The 19,995-nt window shown below is 35.9% G+C and overlaps 1 protein-coding gene and 1 long non-coding RNA gene across 7 annotated transcripts; one reads left to right on the top strand and one right to left on the bottom strand.

Annotated features, from left to right (window-relative positions):
- Positions 1–548: 548 nt before the first annotated feature.
- Positions 549–5,737, bottom strand: LOC130720863 (uncharacterized). Of its 6 annotated transcripts, none has more exons than XR_009013267.1 (5): positions 5,146–5,737; positions 4,860–4,929; positions 1,926–2,043; positions 1,160–1,703; positions 549–870 (listed from the first exon to the last, which is right to left on the bottom strand). It is a non-coding gene; the product is annotated as an uncharacterized LOC130720863 (long non-coding RNA). The 6 variants fall into 6 exon arrangements; XR_009013264.1 differs by having other exon boundaries at positions 1,160–1,258; positions 1,628–1,703; positions 4,860–5,736; XR_009013263.1 differs by having other exon boundaries at positions 4,817–5,737.
- Positions 5,738–6,784: 1,047 nt separating this feature from the next.
- Positions 6,785–9,903, top strand: LOC130719878 (protein FAR1-RELATED SEQUENCE 5-like). The gene is made up of 3 exons (XM_057570477.1): positions 6,785–6,823; positions 7,031–9,415; positions 9,841–9,903. Exons 1-3 carry the CDS (start codon positions 6,785–6,787, stop codon positions 9,901–9,903), a joined length of 2,487 nt encoding a protein of 828 aa, XP_057426460.1.
- The last annotated feature ends 10,092 nt before the right edge of the window (positions 9,904–19,995 follow it).

Raw genomic sequence — 19,995 nt, 5'->3', positions numbered from 1 at the left:
AAGGTTGAAAAGAAGATTTTAATATTTTATGAAAAAGTTTCTCATATTTAAATTTTTTAAATGAGCCAACATAGATTTGTTTTGGTAATAAATTTTTGGTGCAGAGATTTCTCCTCTCCATTTATAACTGAATGCATTCGCTTGGTATCTCATTTGATTTTATTTGTAATTTAACACAATATTAGAGTATGGCCCTGTTTGGATAAATAGCTTAATTAAGCGATTATGGTTATAAGCGCTTATGTCATAAGCGCTTATTCATAAGCTATTTTTAAAAATTTATTGAAATAAATTAAAAATAAGTTGTATATAAGCATAAGCTGTTTTTCATAAGCTGTCCTGAGTAGCTTATGAAAATAAGCTGAAAATAGCTTATGGCAGGTCATAAGCTGTTTGCATAAGCTCTCCCAAGCACTGGCATAAGAGCTTATGTTGTCAGATAAGCTCAAATAAGCTCTTCCAAACTGGGCCTATAATGATTGTTTAAAAAAACTATAATGATACTTTTTATATAAAACAATATGTCACGTTACATATGCATAAAAAAATCTCTAAAGTTAAAAATAAGATTTTAAAATTTTCAGTGTAACACATGTCAAAATAGGAGAAGGATTTACTTATACATAAGTGGCAACACCTTGAAACATCATTACAACAAACATTGATCTTTGCATGCTCTTTTTTGCCACAATTTATCAAGAAGTGTGGTCCTTTAGAGCTGTATAGTAGCCACCAACTGTATTTAGAATAACACATTTTATTCTATTCTTGGTGTAGAACTCATGCTCCATTTCTTGCAAATCCATCACATATCATCAATTATCGTCATGCTTCTTTGGTAGTTAGGAGCATCAATGTATTTCTTTTACTCTACAACATTGGGAATGATATTAAATTGTGCAAGATGATGCATCTGTTATAGAAAAAAAATGCAAAACCAATTGCAAACCAAGCAAGAGCTTACATTGCACATGTGAGATGGACAAAATAGATTGAGAGGAACAATGAAATAATGTTTAGGTAGTGGAAAACAATTGAATTACCAAAAAAAACGGTGAGCAGCAGACATGCAAGTCCATAAAACCCGGATAAGAGTTAATAATCTTTTTATACTAAGCAATCAGAATGTGTGAAGGCTATAATAAATTTCTTCCCTTACCTAAAATTGGGATGAGAAGTGATGTCCATAGAGCTCAGCAAAGTCCCTATCCTCATTATATGAACCAAGAACTGTTCATTTTGCCACCAATCTTATATCCTAATCCCATTTCACATCAGATCAGGAATTGCAGTAAAAAAATGGAGACGAAAAGTATAATGAACCACATGCTGAAAAAGTTATTTATTTGATCAGATTAATAATTCTAAGATCCAAAATCAACACAAATCAGTAGTTATAAATTTATCAGCAAGAAATGAGATAGCAAGAGCAAAGGCCATAAATTGGTGAATGAAAATAAGGAAATTTTATATGATTCATTCTCCTTATCCACATTCTCTTTCCATTCAGCTCATTAACTGTGTTAAGGCTTGCTTCCCACTAAGCAAAAGTTCAAGTATCAGTTATGAAGCCAAACTAAATGTAACTTATGAGTTATAAAGATGCAGCTATGAGTACAACTAATACCCATGGATGTGACAGGTATAAAGATGCAGTTCCCGGACCATAACCCCAAACATTCTTGAGCCAAATAGGAAACTGCCTGAAAATCAAATAGAATTAGACCTTTAGTTAAGCAAATTTATAATTTTAACCCATGTACTAATTGAAAAAAAGCTTCCACTATTGAGATAGTAAAGCAAAATAAAAGAGACTATAGCTATGTCTAAAAGCGATTTACAATTGACAACAAAAAAACCTATTATTTAATAAGAAAAATAGCAAAATCTGGAATTGAAAGCAATCATATGAATAAGTATCTTACCTAAATCTCATTTCTTTATCTAGGATCATGGGTCAAATTTGTTGGACGTCCCTTCTTCTGAAAGAGTTTCTCTGCCTTCATGATGCTGACATTGTAGATGAAGTTTTGACAGCCAAAACTGGAAGATAATGATGCAATTAAATAAACTTGCAATGGGAAGGATAAAAGCATGTAAGTCTTCTATCAATTGGCCGATTAAGAACATTCAGAATAAGGGTTGCATAAGAGAAAACATCACAACATTAGTTTATTTAAGAGATATGGAAGCATCACAGAGACCACCAACAAATACTAAAGCATATATGAAATTAAACAAAACAATCACAAAATAGGGAACAATGAACAAATTAAGAGAAAATTAAAGGACATGGCTTTTAGGAATTGAATCAACACTACCAAATATAGTGCTCACTAATTAGGTCAATCAAATTCAGCAACAAAAAAACCTTTAGGAAGCGAAGCATAAACATTTATGTCAAACACTTACACAATTATCAACTTACTCAATTATCAACACCACATTAAGCAAGTTGCATACTCGAGTAATCTTCCTCATTTTTCCTCCATGTCAACCGGTTCACAGTAGAGACATGTAGGGGAGGAGATGACTGATTCAGTATTAGTAAGGAGCAATTTAGGTAAATCTTAGATAATTAAGCCAAATCTTTTAAGATTTTAATATTTTATGAAAAAGTTTCTCAAATTTAAAATTAAATTTAAAAAATTGGTTTCAAGATTTGTTATGAAAATAAATTTTAGGTAAAAAAAAAGTTTATTTTTAGAGTATTAATTAAATTTTTTTTTTGAATTTTCGGATTTTTATTTAATTAAGGATTTTATGAGTTTTTATTGTGATTTGGTAGTTTTTATTAATTAATTTTTAAGGTATTTTTATTGAATTTTTAGTTTTTTAATCTTTTAAAATTTTATGAACTTTTTTTCCAGATATTAATAATCTATTTAAATCATGATGAAATAAATTTAGTAAGGAGTAATCTAGGTAAATCTTAGATAATTAGGAAAAATCTTTTAAATCAAATCTAAAATTTAAAAAGCTACTAAATAAAGATAGATAAAAACTACAAAAATCTAGAAATCACAATAAAAACTCATAAAATCTTGAATTAATTAAAAATCCGAAAATTCAATAAAAATACCATAAAAATTAACTAATACTCTAAAAATAAATAATAAGATAAATTTAGATAAAATCCTGAAATAAACAACCTAAATCCTAATCAAATCTAAAATTTAAAAAGGTACTAAATAAATATAGCTAAAAACTATCAAAATCTAGCAAATCACAATAAAAACTCATAAAATCTTGAATTAATTAAAAATCCGAAAATTCAATAAAAATACCATAAAAATTAATTAATACTCTAAAAATAAATCAAAAATAAATTAAGATAAAATCAAGAAATAAACAACCTAAATTCTAATCAAATCTAAAATTTATAAATGTATTTTTTTATGCAAATTAACCTGAAAATGACACGTGGAATTTTTTTCTGAGAATTAACGTGAAAATGACACGTCACTAAATCTGCTTAATAGAAGTTCTTTTTTTCTAATATATATTGATAAAAAATTTAAAAATACACTAAATAAATATAGATAAAAACTATCAAAATCTAACAAATCACAATAAAAACTCATAAAATCCGGAATTAATTAAAAATCCGAAAATTCAATAAAAATAACATAAAAAACAATTAATACTCTAAAAATAAATAATAATATAAATTAAGATAAAATACATAAATAAACAACATAAATCCTAATCAAATCTAAAATTTAAAAATGTATTTTTTTATTAAGGAGAAATAAGGTAAGGAAAAATCAGGCCACATGTGGCAAGTGGGACCAAGGAGAAAGAGTTTACATGTAAAATATTAGGTGAGAATTAATCTGGGAGCGACACGTCACTAACTTGGCCTATGAGAGCGACACGTCATGCTAGAAGTTGTTCTTTTCTAATATATATAGATATAGATATAGATTTGAACATGTTAGTTTGACGCCTATTTATGAGACAATAAACATAAAACTGGCTTTGTATTAGGAGGGCAAGTTCCTGCAATGATAAACATATTGCTGGCCAGCCCTGTCGGACATGCTTTCAACAATAAAACCTAGTAGCTATACTTGTAGTTTTCAAAAACGGGTAGCAACATGACAACATCTATTAAGAAGATCTTTTAAAAGTTTTCTTTAGAAAATAAGTAAGTTGCAAAGAAAAGCATAAATCTGCTTTACATTTGCTTGCAGTACACAAGTCTTTACCACAATTGACTTTATCATACATTTTTCTCAAATAGGAGTTATCTGGTTGGATTGGAATCAACAACCTTTGAGCAAGAACCCACACTTAACATACATAGTCAATAGCATCTATCTCAAACTATATGTCCACCCCTTTTTCCAAATTAGATGTTTCTCCACTTAACCAAGTTGATGCCTCTACAGTAAACAATTATAATTCATAATTACTGAATGAGAACCAACTTAATATGATCAATAGAGCAGAAATAGCCCATGATGAAGAAAATCATTCAACATATAAACTCAAAAAGGACTAAACTAAGGTTTCCAACTATGGAATAAAATGTTCTGTGATGTCTGCAATCAGGCAGAACCAAGTATATGAAATTAAATGTTCCAGGGTGAAGGAAACCTAGAGAATAAAGATTAGGGAAATGTTCATAGACAAACCCAACCGTGACTAACAATAAAAACACAAATAAACTATTCTCAAATAACCAAATCTATAAAGCATATTAATTTCCAAAATTCTACCTATATGAGTTTCAACGGCACAATTTTATTGATCTAAAGCAAAGTTAATCAAGGCAACAAAGACAATAATATAAGTGCAGAAGAAAACTCACAGCAAAGGTTGAAATAAAAATTTGTAATTTCCATGTTTTTCACCTTTTGTATTCATCTTCATTCAGAATCACAATATTAGTTCCTCCATTACTACAACAGCAAGCTCCACAATCTTGGGGGTTTATAAGCATTAATCAAGTAAACATGAAGGCATTGTTATTATGAGATCAAAGGTTGAAATAGGAAGTAATGGGCTTTGCACATATTTGGCAACAATCCTTGAAATCCTATCAATCTGATATATCCTATCAATTTGTGCACATTACATGGAATGAAAGTATTGTTATTAACTCATTAACAATCCTCTGTTATGGTATTATTGGCATACCTTTTCTCAAAATCGAGCGTTCTCGTCCTTAACCTAAAACCACCAGGATTCTTGACACAACTCAAAAAGCAGGAAAAGGAGGGAAGAAACAACCACTTCTTGGGAAATGTCAAACCCTTTTTATGTCCAAAATAGTGAGCTCTAATGATATCAGATTTGAACATGAAACAATAAAAACCAAATTCGCTACGTACCCAACACCACAGTTAGACATAGCAAAACCTACGCCATCATCAGCAGACGATTTGAAGGAGAGACGTGATGTTCCTGAATCTAATTGAGAGAGATACGATGCTTTCGAATTTGAAGGGGAGACGTGATGCTCCTATCTGAGAGAGTGAGACTGGAGTGAAAACAAAATATCGAGAAAGAAGATTTAGGGATTGTGAGATCATGAGAGGTATTGAGGCAAGAATTTGAGAAGAGCAGATTGAGAAAATGAAGTGATAGGATTGAATGAAACCAAATTTCTGTGAAATTGAGGTGGAGATTTAGGGATTTAGGAGTTTAAAATTTAATTTCAACAGGACTGCAGGAGGAAGAGAAACGATGGAAAAAAGAGTTGTTGAGCGTTGGGAAAAACATGGAGAACAAACGGGAAGCACACTAAACAGCGCGTGAGAAACACGGATGCTCAATTGAAGAGAGAGAATGTAAATTTTAAAGAAAAGATGACGTGGACATTTGTGGAGGAGGGTGTGTTTTTTGAGTGCCTCATTTTCCAGAGTGAGGTCTCAAAATTATTAGATAACAGGGTGGATATATATATATATATATATATATATATATATTTTAAACTAATTTGGTCTTTGGTCCTCATTGATTTGACAAGGGAACTTCTCCTTTGTTGGGTATAGGACCAAGAGTGCCACAACCAGGCCTAGTGGGTGAACAATTACATTTAAGATGTTTCTAGGCATATGATAGTGGCTACTTGTACGATTATCCTTATTTCATGAGATTCTACCATAAATAAGTGGTGGCTGTTAGGGTGCAATAGCACCCTAGGTCTTGCATGGTGCAAGACTAAAAAATACCTGCTCTACCAAGTAAATTTGACCGGTTATATTGAAAAATAAGAATTAAATGATTTAGTTAATACCATTTTTACTCTGATGGCTTGACCCAATTGAATAATCTGCCACCATTTAATATACTCTACTGACCCAATATCACCATCTCCACCGAACACACACAGCCAACATTTCCATTGAAATTAGTTGAACCAGATCTTTCTCCTCACCATTCCTCCTTGTTTCCTTTTGCCATTCGAAAGATTGTGGCTAGTTGAAATAGTTATAAGATTGTAAGATAATAAGGTGGGTAGTTCTGTTGGATCTAGTTTGGCTAGCTGTGGGTAGTTGCCGTATGCTCTGGTTCATGTGGCTGAGGTGCGAAGTCATGTGCTTCCCTTGGATCTGCTACCCAACATTTTGCATCCCAAGAGCTATCTCAGGTCAGATCCGAAACTTTTGTGGATATTTTTTTGGATTATAAACTGCAAGATTTTGTATCTCAGTTTGAATAACTATGCATTTGAATTTAACTACAACATACATTTGAATTATAGGGGTTATTGGATTGTGGATTGTATTGTAAACCCAAAAAATCACCACTTTAGCAGCATAGTACAGCTGAGATGAATGAGTCAAATACTCAGGAAAGCACTTTGATTCAGGTATGAATGTTGAGAGTATAAACTTGAAAGGTCTGACAATGTTGACAATTTGGTGCTTATTGAATGACTGATGAAAGCATATTGTGTTGCTTTTAGATTTGATTCAATAATGTCATTGTTGAGGGGAAAACAATTTATTGTATGTTTTATAATATACTCAGACTGTATTACATTTTGATTATGAATTATACTTATATATGTTTGAAGGGATTGGAAGAGTTGTCCTTTTTTGCTGAAGTTGAATGTTTAGATTATGGGAATGGTTCTATGCAAGGTAAAGATGATGAGTTGAAGTATTTTGTTGAAGATGATGAGTTGAAATATTTCGGTGAAGAAGATGAGTTGAAAGATGAAAGTGGTGCGGGGTATACTGTTGATGAGCAATGGTGTGATAGCAACGATGAAACCACGAAGGGTAACGATGCCACTGATAGCATTCCAATAGATTGTGTAGGAGATATTTGTAGCATTGATTTGAAGACATTTTTGCCACAACAAATATCTGTGTACGATTTTGTGAATCTAGATGTTGCATACTTGTTCTACGTCCATTATGGCAGGGCCAATGGATTTTGTGTCCGAAAATACAATGTTATTAAAAGTCTGAAAACCGGGGACATATTGCAGCAAGACTTTGTTTGTAACAGGAATGGTAGACGTGAAGTTAGGGGGTTGTCAGTGGAGCAAAGGAAACGAGAGCCTAAGCGAGAAACTAGATGTGGTTGTAAGGCTAAGTTCAGGGTTCATGTTGACATTATAAGTGGTCGATGGTATTGTACTTGCTTTACAGATAATCACAATCATGAGCTATTTGATGATGTTGAGTGCGGAATGCAGGCACCTCATAGGAAGATGAATTTGAGTGATATAGCTCAGATGAATAGCTACAGAGATGCTGGGATTGGGGTTCCTCATATTTTCCGTGCTATTGCGAATCAGTGTGGAGGAGTGGATAAAATGTCGTACAGTAAAAGGAGCATGTATAACCAGATTAGTCGGCAAAGGCGGATGCTTAAAAATGATAGTGTGACTGCAATGCAATTCTTGGCTCAATTGGATTCCAAGGATGACAACTTTTATTGTGAGCACATTGTGGATCAGGATAATAGACTGCAACATCTGTTTTGGAGTGATGGCATTGGTCGGTTGAGCTACCAGGTATATGGTGATGTGTTGGCATTTGATGCCACATATGGGAAAAATAAGTACTTGCTGCCAATAGTTGTGTTCTCAGGGGTAAACAATCATAATAGAACAACCATTTTTGCTATTGCGGTAGTTACAAATGAAACTGAGGAAACTTATGTGTGGTTGTTGGAACAATTTTTGGCAGCAATGAATGGTAAACAACCTGTTGCTGTTATTACAGATGGTCACCCATCAATGAGGAATGCAATTAGGAAGGTGTTTCCGAATGCTTACCATCGTCTTTGTGCATGGCATCTACTTCAAAATGCGAACAGAAATATTGGGAACCCTTTGTTCACTCAAGGGTTTAAGAATTGCATGTTTGGTGACTATGATGTGGGAAAATTCAAGAGAAAGTGGGATGAATTGGTTTTAAAGCTTGGTTTGGTAGACAACTCTTGGGTACAAGATACATATGAGAAGAGAAAAATGTGGGCATCGGCTCATTTGCGGGTTAAATTTTTTGGTGGATTTAGGACCACATCTAGATGTGAGGGTTTTCACTCTGAGTTAGGCAAATATGTTCATTCCCGGCAAAACTTGACATACTTCTTACAACAGTTGACTACATGCGTGAAGCATATGCGATATAGAGAGCTGGATGACGATTGTCGTTCTATACATGGAGTGCCTGTACCCCAAACCAAATTAAAATCATTGGAAATGTCAGCTGCAAAGTACTTTACTGAAAATGTGTTTCGTCTATTTCGTCCTGTTTTGCATCATGCTCCGTTGCTGAAAATTGTAGAATGCAAGGATGCTTTGACGTGCTCAATTTATACTGTGGCTAAGCCAAGTTTTGGGGCCAAAGAGTGGCATGTTTCTTTTTATCCGGATAGCAAAGACCTGAAATGTTCTTGTATGAAGATGGAGTCACGGGGCTTACCATGTGAGCACATAGTTGCTGTGTTAGCGCATTTAAAAATGGAAGACTTTCCTGAAAGCATTATTTTGAAAAGATGGACCAAAGGTGCAAGAGATGGGCTTTATAGTGGTAAGGATTTTCTCAACGATGGATGGAATTCTCTAAAGAGCAGTAGATGTGGAGCATTGATGGATCTATATAGGGTTCTGGCTGATTTAAATTCTGATAATATGGCTGATTTCAATGATGCAAGAGGAAAGGCCAATGAGCTAATTCAGCAAAGTAAGGCGAAGAAGTCATGTCAACGGGAAGGTGGAGTTTCATTGAGCCAAAGTGATCTTTTAAATTTAAAGGATCCCTTGCATTTAAGTAGGAAAGGTCGTGGTGGAAAAAACAAATCATGTTCAGGATTGAAGGCGGAACGTACCATCAATTGTTCGATATGCAAGGAAGCTGGCCATAACAAGCAAACCTGTCTTAATCGTCCTCACGGTGGTGAAGAAATTAACTTCTTTACTTCAGACCTTGATGTTAACGAGGTAAATTTAAATAATTTTTTTTGTCTTACTTACATGTTATGTTAAATAGTATGACTTCATAGTTATGATAATTGTTGGTTCAGTGAATTTGCAATCAGCAATGAAGTTGGAATTTGCAACAAGTATTGAAGTTGGAATTAGCAACAAGCAATGAATTTGGAAATCTGGTTGTGCTGAGCATTGAGTTTGAAAAAAATATGTACTTTCAGTTGTGTAATGGTAATATTTATCTAGCATTGTACAAAAGACTAGTTGCAATGCATTACTCTGTCTCTGTGTGGTGTGAAATTGGTTGTCTTTATTTGAGCACTAGATCTGTAACCTTTAAGAACGTGGTTTTTTTCCCTGTCAATGACCTCTCTTATTGAAGTTATAGTATGCCAATATTATATGATTTTATTGAGAATTATTATTTTAATGCCCAGGTTGAAATTGGCCTTCCAGTAAGTGATGTAGCATATGAAATGAATGCCACAACATTGTCATGATATATTTGCCTGGTGTCAAATATTGAATTGGGTTGCTGTGAAGTATTCTGGTTGGACCTACATTTCCTGCGGGTCTCTTTGCTTGTGTGATTAGGCTCTTCTGTGGTGCATTGAAATGCTGTAAAAAGCTTTAAAAAATGGGACGTGTTGAATTAACGTGTTGAATTGTAAACATCTAAGTAAAAAAGGGTCGTTGTAATGTATTTTCTTTGGATAAGAAGATAGTCAAAAGGTCATAACACATTGTTCTTATTAATGTAGGTTCTCATAGATGAGGAAGAGAATTAACTGTTTGATACACAACTAACAGTTACCCATAACAAAATATATGCATAAGCATATTCAAGGAACTTAAGTGTGTAGTGTTACAAATAGTGGTTGAAGCCTGCTTCAAAAAATATAATTTGCGACCCGCTGGCCACTGAATAAATGTACAGCTAAGTCATAACTGGATTGTAATTAGATACAACATTTTCAAAAAAATCATGAACAACTGTTGTTGCACTACAAAAAATATAGGAAACTATTTCCCCCCTCAATTCTAGCCACCAATTGGCTTCACCATATTCCAGAACTTATCCACCTTTCCTTCAAGCTCTTTCCAACATTCATTGTGCACTCCACCGACCAAGTTAACAGCAATCTTCATCCTTGATGCTCTCTCGTTCAACTGGTGACACAATAATAGATTTTGTAACACAGTTCAAGCAAAGGAACAAATGTAGTTTTAATTTATTAGCTTCACCTTTGTTTTTGCATTTTGGTGGAAAGAAGACCCCATGCTTAACCATTCCATTACCCATATGGGTGAGTTGTACATATAAGACTCTCCACCATCTACTGTCAATTCCACCACTTCCCAATTTTCCAAGTCCACTTTTCCATTGCTTTCCATGGACGAGAACTTGTCCAAAGCCAATAAGTCTTGAATCATCTTACGCTGATCCAAAAGGAAGAATGTATTTATATGTATTATTAAGTTAATATTGTAAGCTAACATCAATGAATGAATACTCAGTTCACTGAAAAAGACATACGATTTGTCTCATGAAGAATTGCTTGTAGAACGATGTGTCTTCATCCAGGAAGGAGTCAAAGTGGTAAACTCGACGCTCAGATAGTGCAATAACCATTAGATAGTAATGGTCATAGCCTGCATTGATTGGGACATATATCTAATAAAAATGTAAAAAAAGGTTAGTCATTACAATGTAATTCAATTGAACAAACTGTATGAAATATGTAATACTCACATATTTCAGTTGGGCATAGGGGTGCAACCAATCATTTGAATATGTATCCATAATCTCCTCTATTTTGCGTCCCATTCTAACATCCCACTGGGCAGAGAGTAATTTTGTTAACGAATCTGGAAAAACTCTCTATTCTGCGTCCCATTCTAACATTACAAATACTGATGAAGTACTTACTGCAAATGAGGGTGGCAAGCTCCAAGTTGTTTGAGGTCTTGTATTCATTTCAATCCAATTCATTTTAGCAGACATTTTTGTGATGAGCTGTCAAAAATTTTGATTAAGAGCTTACTGAGGTTGCGCTTAATATCAAGAAACGATTAAATTAAGTAGGTGCTTCGAAGATTACCTCAGGTTCAACAACCCGCTCAGGATTAAGGCAATCAAAGTCATTCACCGTGGCTGATATATTTCCAATCTTGAAGATTGTCTCACTAAACAAGTAAAAAACAAATATTTGATTCGTAAATTCAAAGTGGTGTGTATTTCATGAAAAAATGCATTGACACATTAAACTGAAATTAGAAAATGTATATATAAATCCTGCAAGTTTACGTCTGGATGTTATCCGGATGGAAAATGTATGCAGCTAAATGCAACTGAGTGGGGGTGAGCTTCATATCTTCTGACGGTTTGAATTTGGTTTTGATTAACTGCATCATATAAAATTTCAGTCAGAACAATATATGCCACTTGAAATTAACACATGTTTGTAAGTTACTTACATGTTTCACTGATGAGTGTTTTACTGAAGAGTTTCTTGGGTGAATTGGTAGGAAGTTTTGTTTTGGCAATTCAGGGTGTTTGGGAGCTAAGTTAGAAGCACTTCCCTTTACTTTGTAACTTTGCAGATTTGGCTCTAGTTTTGGACGCTTCGCTTCTGGCGTGTAAGGCAACCTTTTTCTAGCTAAAGAGTCCTCCTTCATCATTGAAGTATTAATCTATTTGGTCATTAAAATTGTTAGTTGTCTACATGCATTAAAAAAAAAATAGGACACACAAGTTTCATTGTTATACCATTGATTTTTTTGGTGCTCTTTGGTACGAATCTTTGCCAGACCCAAACACCTTGTTCTGCTCAAATTGCAAGAAACTTTTCCCTTGAGGGGTGATAAGTTCATGTTGACGTTCAAGGACCTCAGTCTTGACTTGCTTTTGAAGATGGGAGGCTGTCCTAGGGACGTCTTCATCATCTGATGAGTCAATAACAAAGATGTTGTAGTCATCAGGACGCGATTTGGGGGAGTCAGTATGGATATTATCCTTGCTGGTGCACCCTTGTGCCAAATCCAGCTCATCCACTTTAGTTGCAATCTCCTTCAGCGTTGTGTCAAAATCCTCAAGTTTGGTTGTCATGGCCTACACAGGTGGTGTAAATGTTAGTATTCACAGCAGAATCACAACCTCAATATGTTGCATGAATGAGTCAATTTGGATTTAGTACCTCATTCTGCACAAGGATAGCCTCATCTATTCTATTTATCTTTGTTAGCACCAGCTTGGACATTTTTTCCCCATCATGCACATGTTTAGCAATTGTCTGTTCATACTCAAATGCACAATCAAACCAGTTAGGAATAACAAGAGGTGCTTCAGCAATGTAACCCTCTAATAAGACACAATAAAAGTATTGTTGCACAACATAGCTGACTTCATAAAATTTCCATATATTTTTTATTACTGTGTGAGGGAGCCAAGATTTGGAAAATGTGCTCACTTTATTTGAATGTCAATGCAGGCAAAAAAAATATACAGATTTCATCAGGATATTACATTCCACCAATGAAGTTATATGTAAACCAATGCTCTTAGCTAGTGGTAGAAATCAAACCGCAACATTTTCTGACAGAAGATGCAGTGTTTTAATGATGTCTTCTAGGTTGGCCACTGCAGATGGTATCCCCTAACAACACAATAAATTCAAGCAATCATTGATCAGTTACTACATACATGTCCATTGGAAGTATAACTTAAGAAGTTAGTTATTAGTTTGCCTAACCTCTTGATGACTCCCGTGAGATGGAGTAGATTCTTTATGTGTAGCACTCAATCCTTCTCTAATCCAGGGTCAATAAATCAATATAAGCCTCACTAATGTTGACGAAACAAAATATGCTTATCGATTCAAAAGGTTTCAAGTTGGAATGTTGTTTCTTACCCACTATTTGTTCTATCAGCTGTTGATTCTGGATCTTGAACCATCTTCACATCATCCATGGTTGTGAGTAAGCTTTGTGAGGGTATTTTCAGCTTTGACACTTGCCCATGAAAACACACACCAAGTACGAATGGTGTTCAGGTCCTGCTATTCATCTTTATCTTTCAATATTATATAACATGTTATGTAAAGTTGTGTCTTGACTGACGTGTTATATTTTTACACTTACCTCACATCATACCACCTACCTATGGTACTAGAGTTGAGCTAATTTGATGCTACATTTACTATAGCTGTGGGTGAGTACGAAACCAAGATTTTGGCCAAATCAATGCAACGTTTAGGATCTAATTATCACAATTGTCAGTATCCCGTAAAGTTGCACAATTACAACAAATAGAATTAATTTCATTTAAGTGCTTGTGATTTCACAGTCGTTAGATGATTGGTCCGGTTATAGTCTTTGACATATAGATAATTTGGTTCGTGTAATGAATATCTCACTTTATGTCTTAACCATGAAGTTGAGCTTCAATTATAATTAACAGGAATTTATCTGAACGAGGGTTGTGGAGTGCATATTTTGGATATTAAGGTTATGTTCGGCACGTCATATCAAATAGCTTATGTGCTATTTAGAAATATATGCGAAATAAGGTTGAGCGATACATTCACTTGTAAAAATAAAGTACATTTAGGTCATTACAACAAATGATTAGGCAACAAGACTCTTTATTTTTTTTTGTAAACATAAAATATCTTGGCCAAGAACAGCATTTTCAACCTTCAGTTCGAAGTTTTCTATCAGTTTCTTTTGTAATTGATTTTCTAGTAACTCAACATTTCGTTGATTGTAATCAAGTATTTTTTTCCCGGTCGATGACAGTAGTCGTCGAATTAGTAAGACGGCTGCATCATCCCGCGCTACATCTTCATATCTTGCATACCGTCCCAATGAAACTGGTGGTCGACCCATAATTTTACATGACAATGATACCTTATACTTGTATAGTGGATACCCTTTGGAGTAGTTCTTGTCGTGCAGAGTATATTGTGGTTGGGGCACTTTCAAATGAACACACAGGGTACGCAGAGTAATTTGCATGGATTCCTGGATCGCTACAGCCACTTCTGGATGCTCTGTAACAGATTCACTTATAGCTACAAAGTAAAATAATTCGTCGTAAAATGATATATCTAATAAGTCATAGGAAGAAGGAAGTATATCACTGGAAATTATAATTATTTTTCTAAAGATAATAAAAATAATGTTAGAAGATGTAGTTAATAGTATAGCACATTGCTAATCATATATTCAATCTAATAAAGTCATGGTCTTACTCACCATCAGTAAGCCCTTCCGTCTCCATGTTTTTTTTACCCTTCCCTTTTGGCAAGCTTGGAGCACCTGTTGATGAACCTGAAATAGTTTTATGCCCCTGTAATGCGATTGCACCTTCTCCTAGTGTATCATATGTTTCAAATACTGAATCCTTGAATCCATTAACCTGTGCGTAACAGTCGATCCATGTGAGGTAAATGCCAGGTCTTCTTCCTTCAAACACCACATAGCACTTGTTGGGCACATGTTCATTCATCATTTCCTCACAATTGTTCGGAGTGGGGGTTTTGGATAGTTTGGTCTCGCAATTTCAAAGCAGGTCACATATGCTAATATAGGGGCACATTTATGAACGTCAAAAACAAGTAGGTTAGATGCTTTAAAAGAGTTGGACTGCTGCTTTAAATGCTACACAAAGGTGGGTGGTGAAAAGGTCTGAACTCTGTACCAACCAAGGACATTGACAAGTTGGTGTGTGACTATGCCATAAATTTCAAATGCTTTATTCAGAAAAAGTGATAGTGACATTTACTTCATTTAAATTGCAACAGCAAGGACTGAAGTCTGAAGATGTTTCCAACTACATGAAACAAAATGTGTTTGACTTGGTTCAATTTCAACTAATGTTGACCAGGGTTCTATATCATGGATATAATATTAATTTAAATGTGTGGTAATGATATTGAACCTTGATCTTGGCCACAAGGTAAGTAAGTAGGTTGTATACTACATTTTGGATTAATTGCTAATTCACTCCTGTACCTAAAAAGGTTAGTAAGCAACCACACCATAAACTGGATACTAAACATGACTTAAATTAAAACACAATATCTGTTACAGGCAGTCTACATAACATGTCCAACATGGTTCATAAACATAAGTACGGTGTCTGAAATGCAACTACGACTTAAAGACATGAAGACTCAAAGTCCATACACAACATGACAAGCACTTGCAACTCGTTGACCAAGTCATAAACATAGACATAAACCATGCTAATTCTTGCGAACTACACTCATGATAATTTGCAGCTCCACAGGGAGAAAAGTGAAGTACATGGTGCTTCCAGGGGTCATTTTCAGCTGTTTGCATAGCCCGTACCAGCCATCACATAAATAAGCTTCATTTTTTGTTCTTCCACATGGATGAATTTCACAGTCAGCAGCAGTATGGTTTGAGAGCCTCACAGTAATTCTTTTCATTCCAGTATCAACAATTCTGCCGGCAACCCTTGCAGGTAAATGCTGAGACAATAAAAATCATCAGCCTTTTAGTCAACACAATGATAATGGTGCTATATTTTCATATGATGAGGATATAAAGCTTAGTTAAATGATAATAATGCTGCTATATTTCATATGATGAGGATATAAAGCTTAGTTAAATGATAATAATGCTGCTATATTTTATATGATGAGGATGTAAACACTAGTAAAACTGTATGGTAACAATGCTGCTATATTTCATATCATGAGGATATACATCATAGTCGAAGGTTAACAATGCTATTGTATTTCATATGAAGTAAAGCATAGTAAAATGATAATAATGGTGCTGCTATATTTAATATCATGAGGACATAAAGCATAGTAAATTGGTAATAATGCTGCTATATTTCATATCATGAGGATATTTTACCAAAGGGTTTCTTCCATCAGCTATCCTTTTGGTGACAACCTTATGCCAATCATTGTCTTGGTCGAACTCAGCACACTGCTGTACCCCTTGGTCGAACTCATCATCATCAGACTCAGTATCAGACAAGATGTGTATGACATCTGGGTATTCAATTTCCTCTCCTCCCTCAGGGAAGATGCGGAAGTGGAAAGTCAGAGGTTCATCATACTTGAACTGCCACATAGCTTTGCTCTGCAACGAGTAAAAATCAGCACACTGCTGCACCCCTTGTGTAAATGCAGGCCTCCCATGCTTCATTCCAATGGTGAACTGTCTTGTTGTTCCATTGGGATCAGCAACAACAACCTCTTTTCCAGCAATTACAGTTTCCCAATAAGCATAGAACCTTCTGCTTATGTAGATAAAGTCCTGCATTTTTTTAACAATGTAGTTAGCAGAGATATAAACCCTAATATGAATGCATATGAACAAGGTTTTATAATACCTGATCCGGACTCCACCACATTCCAAATTTTGTGAGAAATGGATCTTCACCAGCGCTTCTGGGAGTCTCCATTGCAACAAATAAATCACCTGACACAGCAAGTGCAGGTCAATGTGTGCAATGTGTGCTAACATTTTAAAGACAAACAGTTATATTACACCCAAAACCTTATTAATGTGGGCTAACAGCAAGTGCAAGGTTAATGTGTGCCAACATTTAAAGACAACCAGTTATATTACTCCCAGAAACAGGTTAATGTGTGCTAACAGCAAGTGCAAGTTAAATTACTTCAAATTACTCCCATTTTCATGCAGACAACCAGTTTTAAAATCCAACATGCATGGACCACGTGATACTGGAAAGTACAGACATGTGGTAAAGGACAAAAAAGGTGGTCCAAGAGTTTTTGAAAGTGACAAACACTACTAGTAATATATAGTCGTGAACGAGGACAAAAGGTGGGGTGTTTGGCTGGTGCACTACAAGTTTATCAATTTAATAATTGACAATATAGAGCATATAGTAGAGGACAAAATGGAAACCCTCAGATGGAAACCCCAAAATGGAAACCCTAAGATTTTCTTTCACAATGTTACCTGACATTAATCAGCACAAATAAGAGGAGGACAAAATGGAAACCGAAGGTTGTATACTACATTTTAGACTGGGAAACCTTGTTCAGAATTGGAAACCTAAACCCTTGTTCAGAATTGGAAACCTAAACCCTAATTTGAAAGCTGAAAATTCGTTTGAACAAGAATGGATTACTAATGTATAGAACAACTTTACCTATGAGTTCCGGGAATATGAACGCAACAGCCACACACCCGCTTCCGTCTTAAGCTCGCCGTCGGTGCTCAAGAACCTGATGTGCTCATCTGAGAACGGCGCTATTCTAATTTAGGGATTTTGAACCTTGAAAAGTTGGATTTGAATCGGGCTACATGTCAACATGACCCGACCCGTCAATCACTTTGTCTCATTTGGGCCCTAAAAAGGTAAAAAAAAAAAAAAACGGCCCATAATCCCATTTTCAAGTACAAATCGTTTTAATTATAGGTTAAATTATACGTATAAATAGTGTTAAATTATAGGTTTATGTTATATTACAAATAGTACAAAAAGTATTTGTTATTATAAAATAGTTTAATTTCTATGCAAGGATGTGACAAAACCTCTCACGTAATTTAATTTCATTAATTGACGTGGCTCATCATTGAATTCAATATTGGTTAACCGTGTCAAAAAAATTAAAACCGTCGGTGCATCAAACATTTTCTCTTATTAAAATGATATAACTTACGAATCTCTTCACGATTGACATTTACTTCATTCCCCACCCTAACTGAGTTCACCCGCCGAGAGGACCTCTGCAAGTTAGGACATTCAGCTCAATCCTCACCCTAACTGAATAATCCCGCCGAACGAATCTCTGCAAGTTGGGACATCCAGCTCACTCCTCACCCTAACTGAGTTCACCCGCCGAACGAATCACTTCAGTTAGGACATTCAGCTCACTCCTCACCCTAACTGAGTTCACCCGCCGAAAGGACCTCTGCAAGTTAGGACATTCCGCTCAATCCTCACCCTAACTGAGTTCACCCGCCGAACGAATCACTTCAGTTAGGACATTCAGCTCACTCCTCACCCTAACTGAGTTCACCCGCCGAACGAATCACTTCAGTTAGGACATTCAGCTCACTCCTCACCCTAACTGAGTTCACCCGCCGAAAGGACCTCTGCAAGTTAGGACATTCAGCTCACTCCTCACCCTAACTGAGTTCACCCGCCGAGAGGACCTCTTCAAGTTAGGACATTCAGCTCAATCCTCACCCTAACTGAATACTCCCGCCGAACGAACCTCTGCAAGTTGGGACATTCAGCTCAATCCTCACCCTAACTGAGTTCACCCGCCGAACGAATCACTTCAGTTAGGACATTCAGCTCACTCCTCACCCTAACTGAGTTCACCCGCCGAATGAATCACTTCAGTTAGGACATTCAGCTCACTCCTCACCCTCACCGAGTTCACCCGCCGAAAGAACCTCTTCAAGTTAGGACATTCAGCTCACTCCTCACCCTAACTGAGTTCACACGCCGAACGAATCACTTCAGTTAGGACATTCAGCTCACTCCTCACCCTAACTGAGTTCACCCGCCGAAAGGACCTCTGCAAGTTAGGACATTCCGCTCAATCCTCACCCTAACTGAGTTCACCCGCCGAAAGGACCTCTGCAAGTTAGGACATTCAGCTCAATCCTCACCCTAACTGAATACTCCCGCCGAACGAATCTCTGCAAGTTGGGACATTCAGCTCACTCCTCACCCTCACTGAGTTCACCCGCCGAACGAATCACTTCAGTTAGGACATTCAGCTCACTCCCCACCCTAACTGAGTTTACCCGCCGAGAGGACCTCTGCAAGTTAGGACATTCAGCTCAATCCTCACCCTAACTGAATACTCCCGCCGAACGAATCTCTGCAAGTTGGGACATTCAGCTCACTCCTCACCCTAACTGAGTTCACCCGCCGAACGAATCACTTCAGTTAGGACATTCAGCTCACTCCTCACCCTAACTGAGTTCACCCGCCGAAAGGACCTCTGCAAGTTAGGACATTCCGCTCAATCCTCACCCTAACTGAGTTCACCCGCCGAACGAATCACTTCAGTTAGGACATTCAGCTCACTCCTCACCCTAACTGAGTTCACCCGCCGAACGAATCACTTCAGTTAGGACATTCAGCTCACTCCTCACCCTAATGATAAGTGTCGGTTTTACGTATATTTGAATATCATTTAGGCACTTATTTGACATGTATGCTTGCATTATTTATCATTTTATCCCCCAAAGTAGATAAATTATTATATACTTAATTTTAGCTTAGAAATAGTATAAATATTATATATTTCATAAGCTTAACTTGGACATTTGATGCAGGGAAGAAATTCATGAAGAATCCAAGTTTAAAGTGAAAATTTGTATTTTTAGAGAAGCAGAGCGCTGAGCGCCCAGAAAGGGGCGCTGAGCGCCCATGGCGGCTAGAAAACCCAATTCTGAAGAAAGCTGGGCGCTGAGCGGCCTCTGAGGAGCGCTGAGCGCCGTCGGCCGCCTCAAACACTTATAAGTGGCCAGAAATCAGATTTTTTGAGGATCTTTCACCATTTTCTCTCAAAACTCATAGCAAGAGAGCTAGGCACGACTCTAGAAGGATCCCT

The sequence above is a fragment of the Lotus japonicus genome, chromosome 5, assembly GCF_012489685.1.
Source record: "Lotus japonicus ecotype B-129 chromosome 5, LjGifu_v1.2".
In the NCBI taxonomy this organism is placed as follows: domain Eukaryota; kingdom Viridiplantae; phylum Streptophyta; class Magnoliopsida; order Fabales; family Fabaceae; genus Lotus; species Lotus japonicus.
The sequence above is the reverse complement of the archived record's forward strand: the minus strand, read 5'-3'. Positions and strand labels throughout refer to the sequence as shown.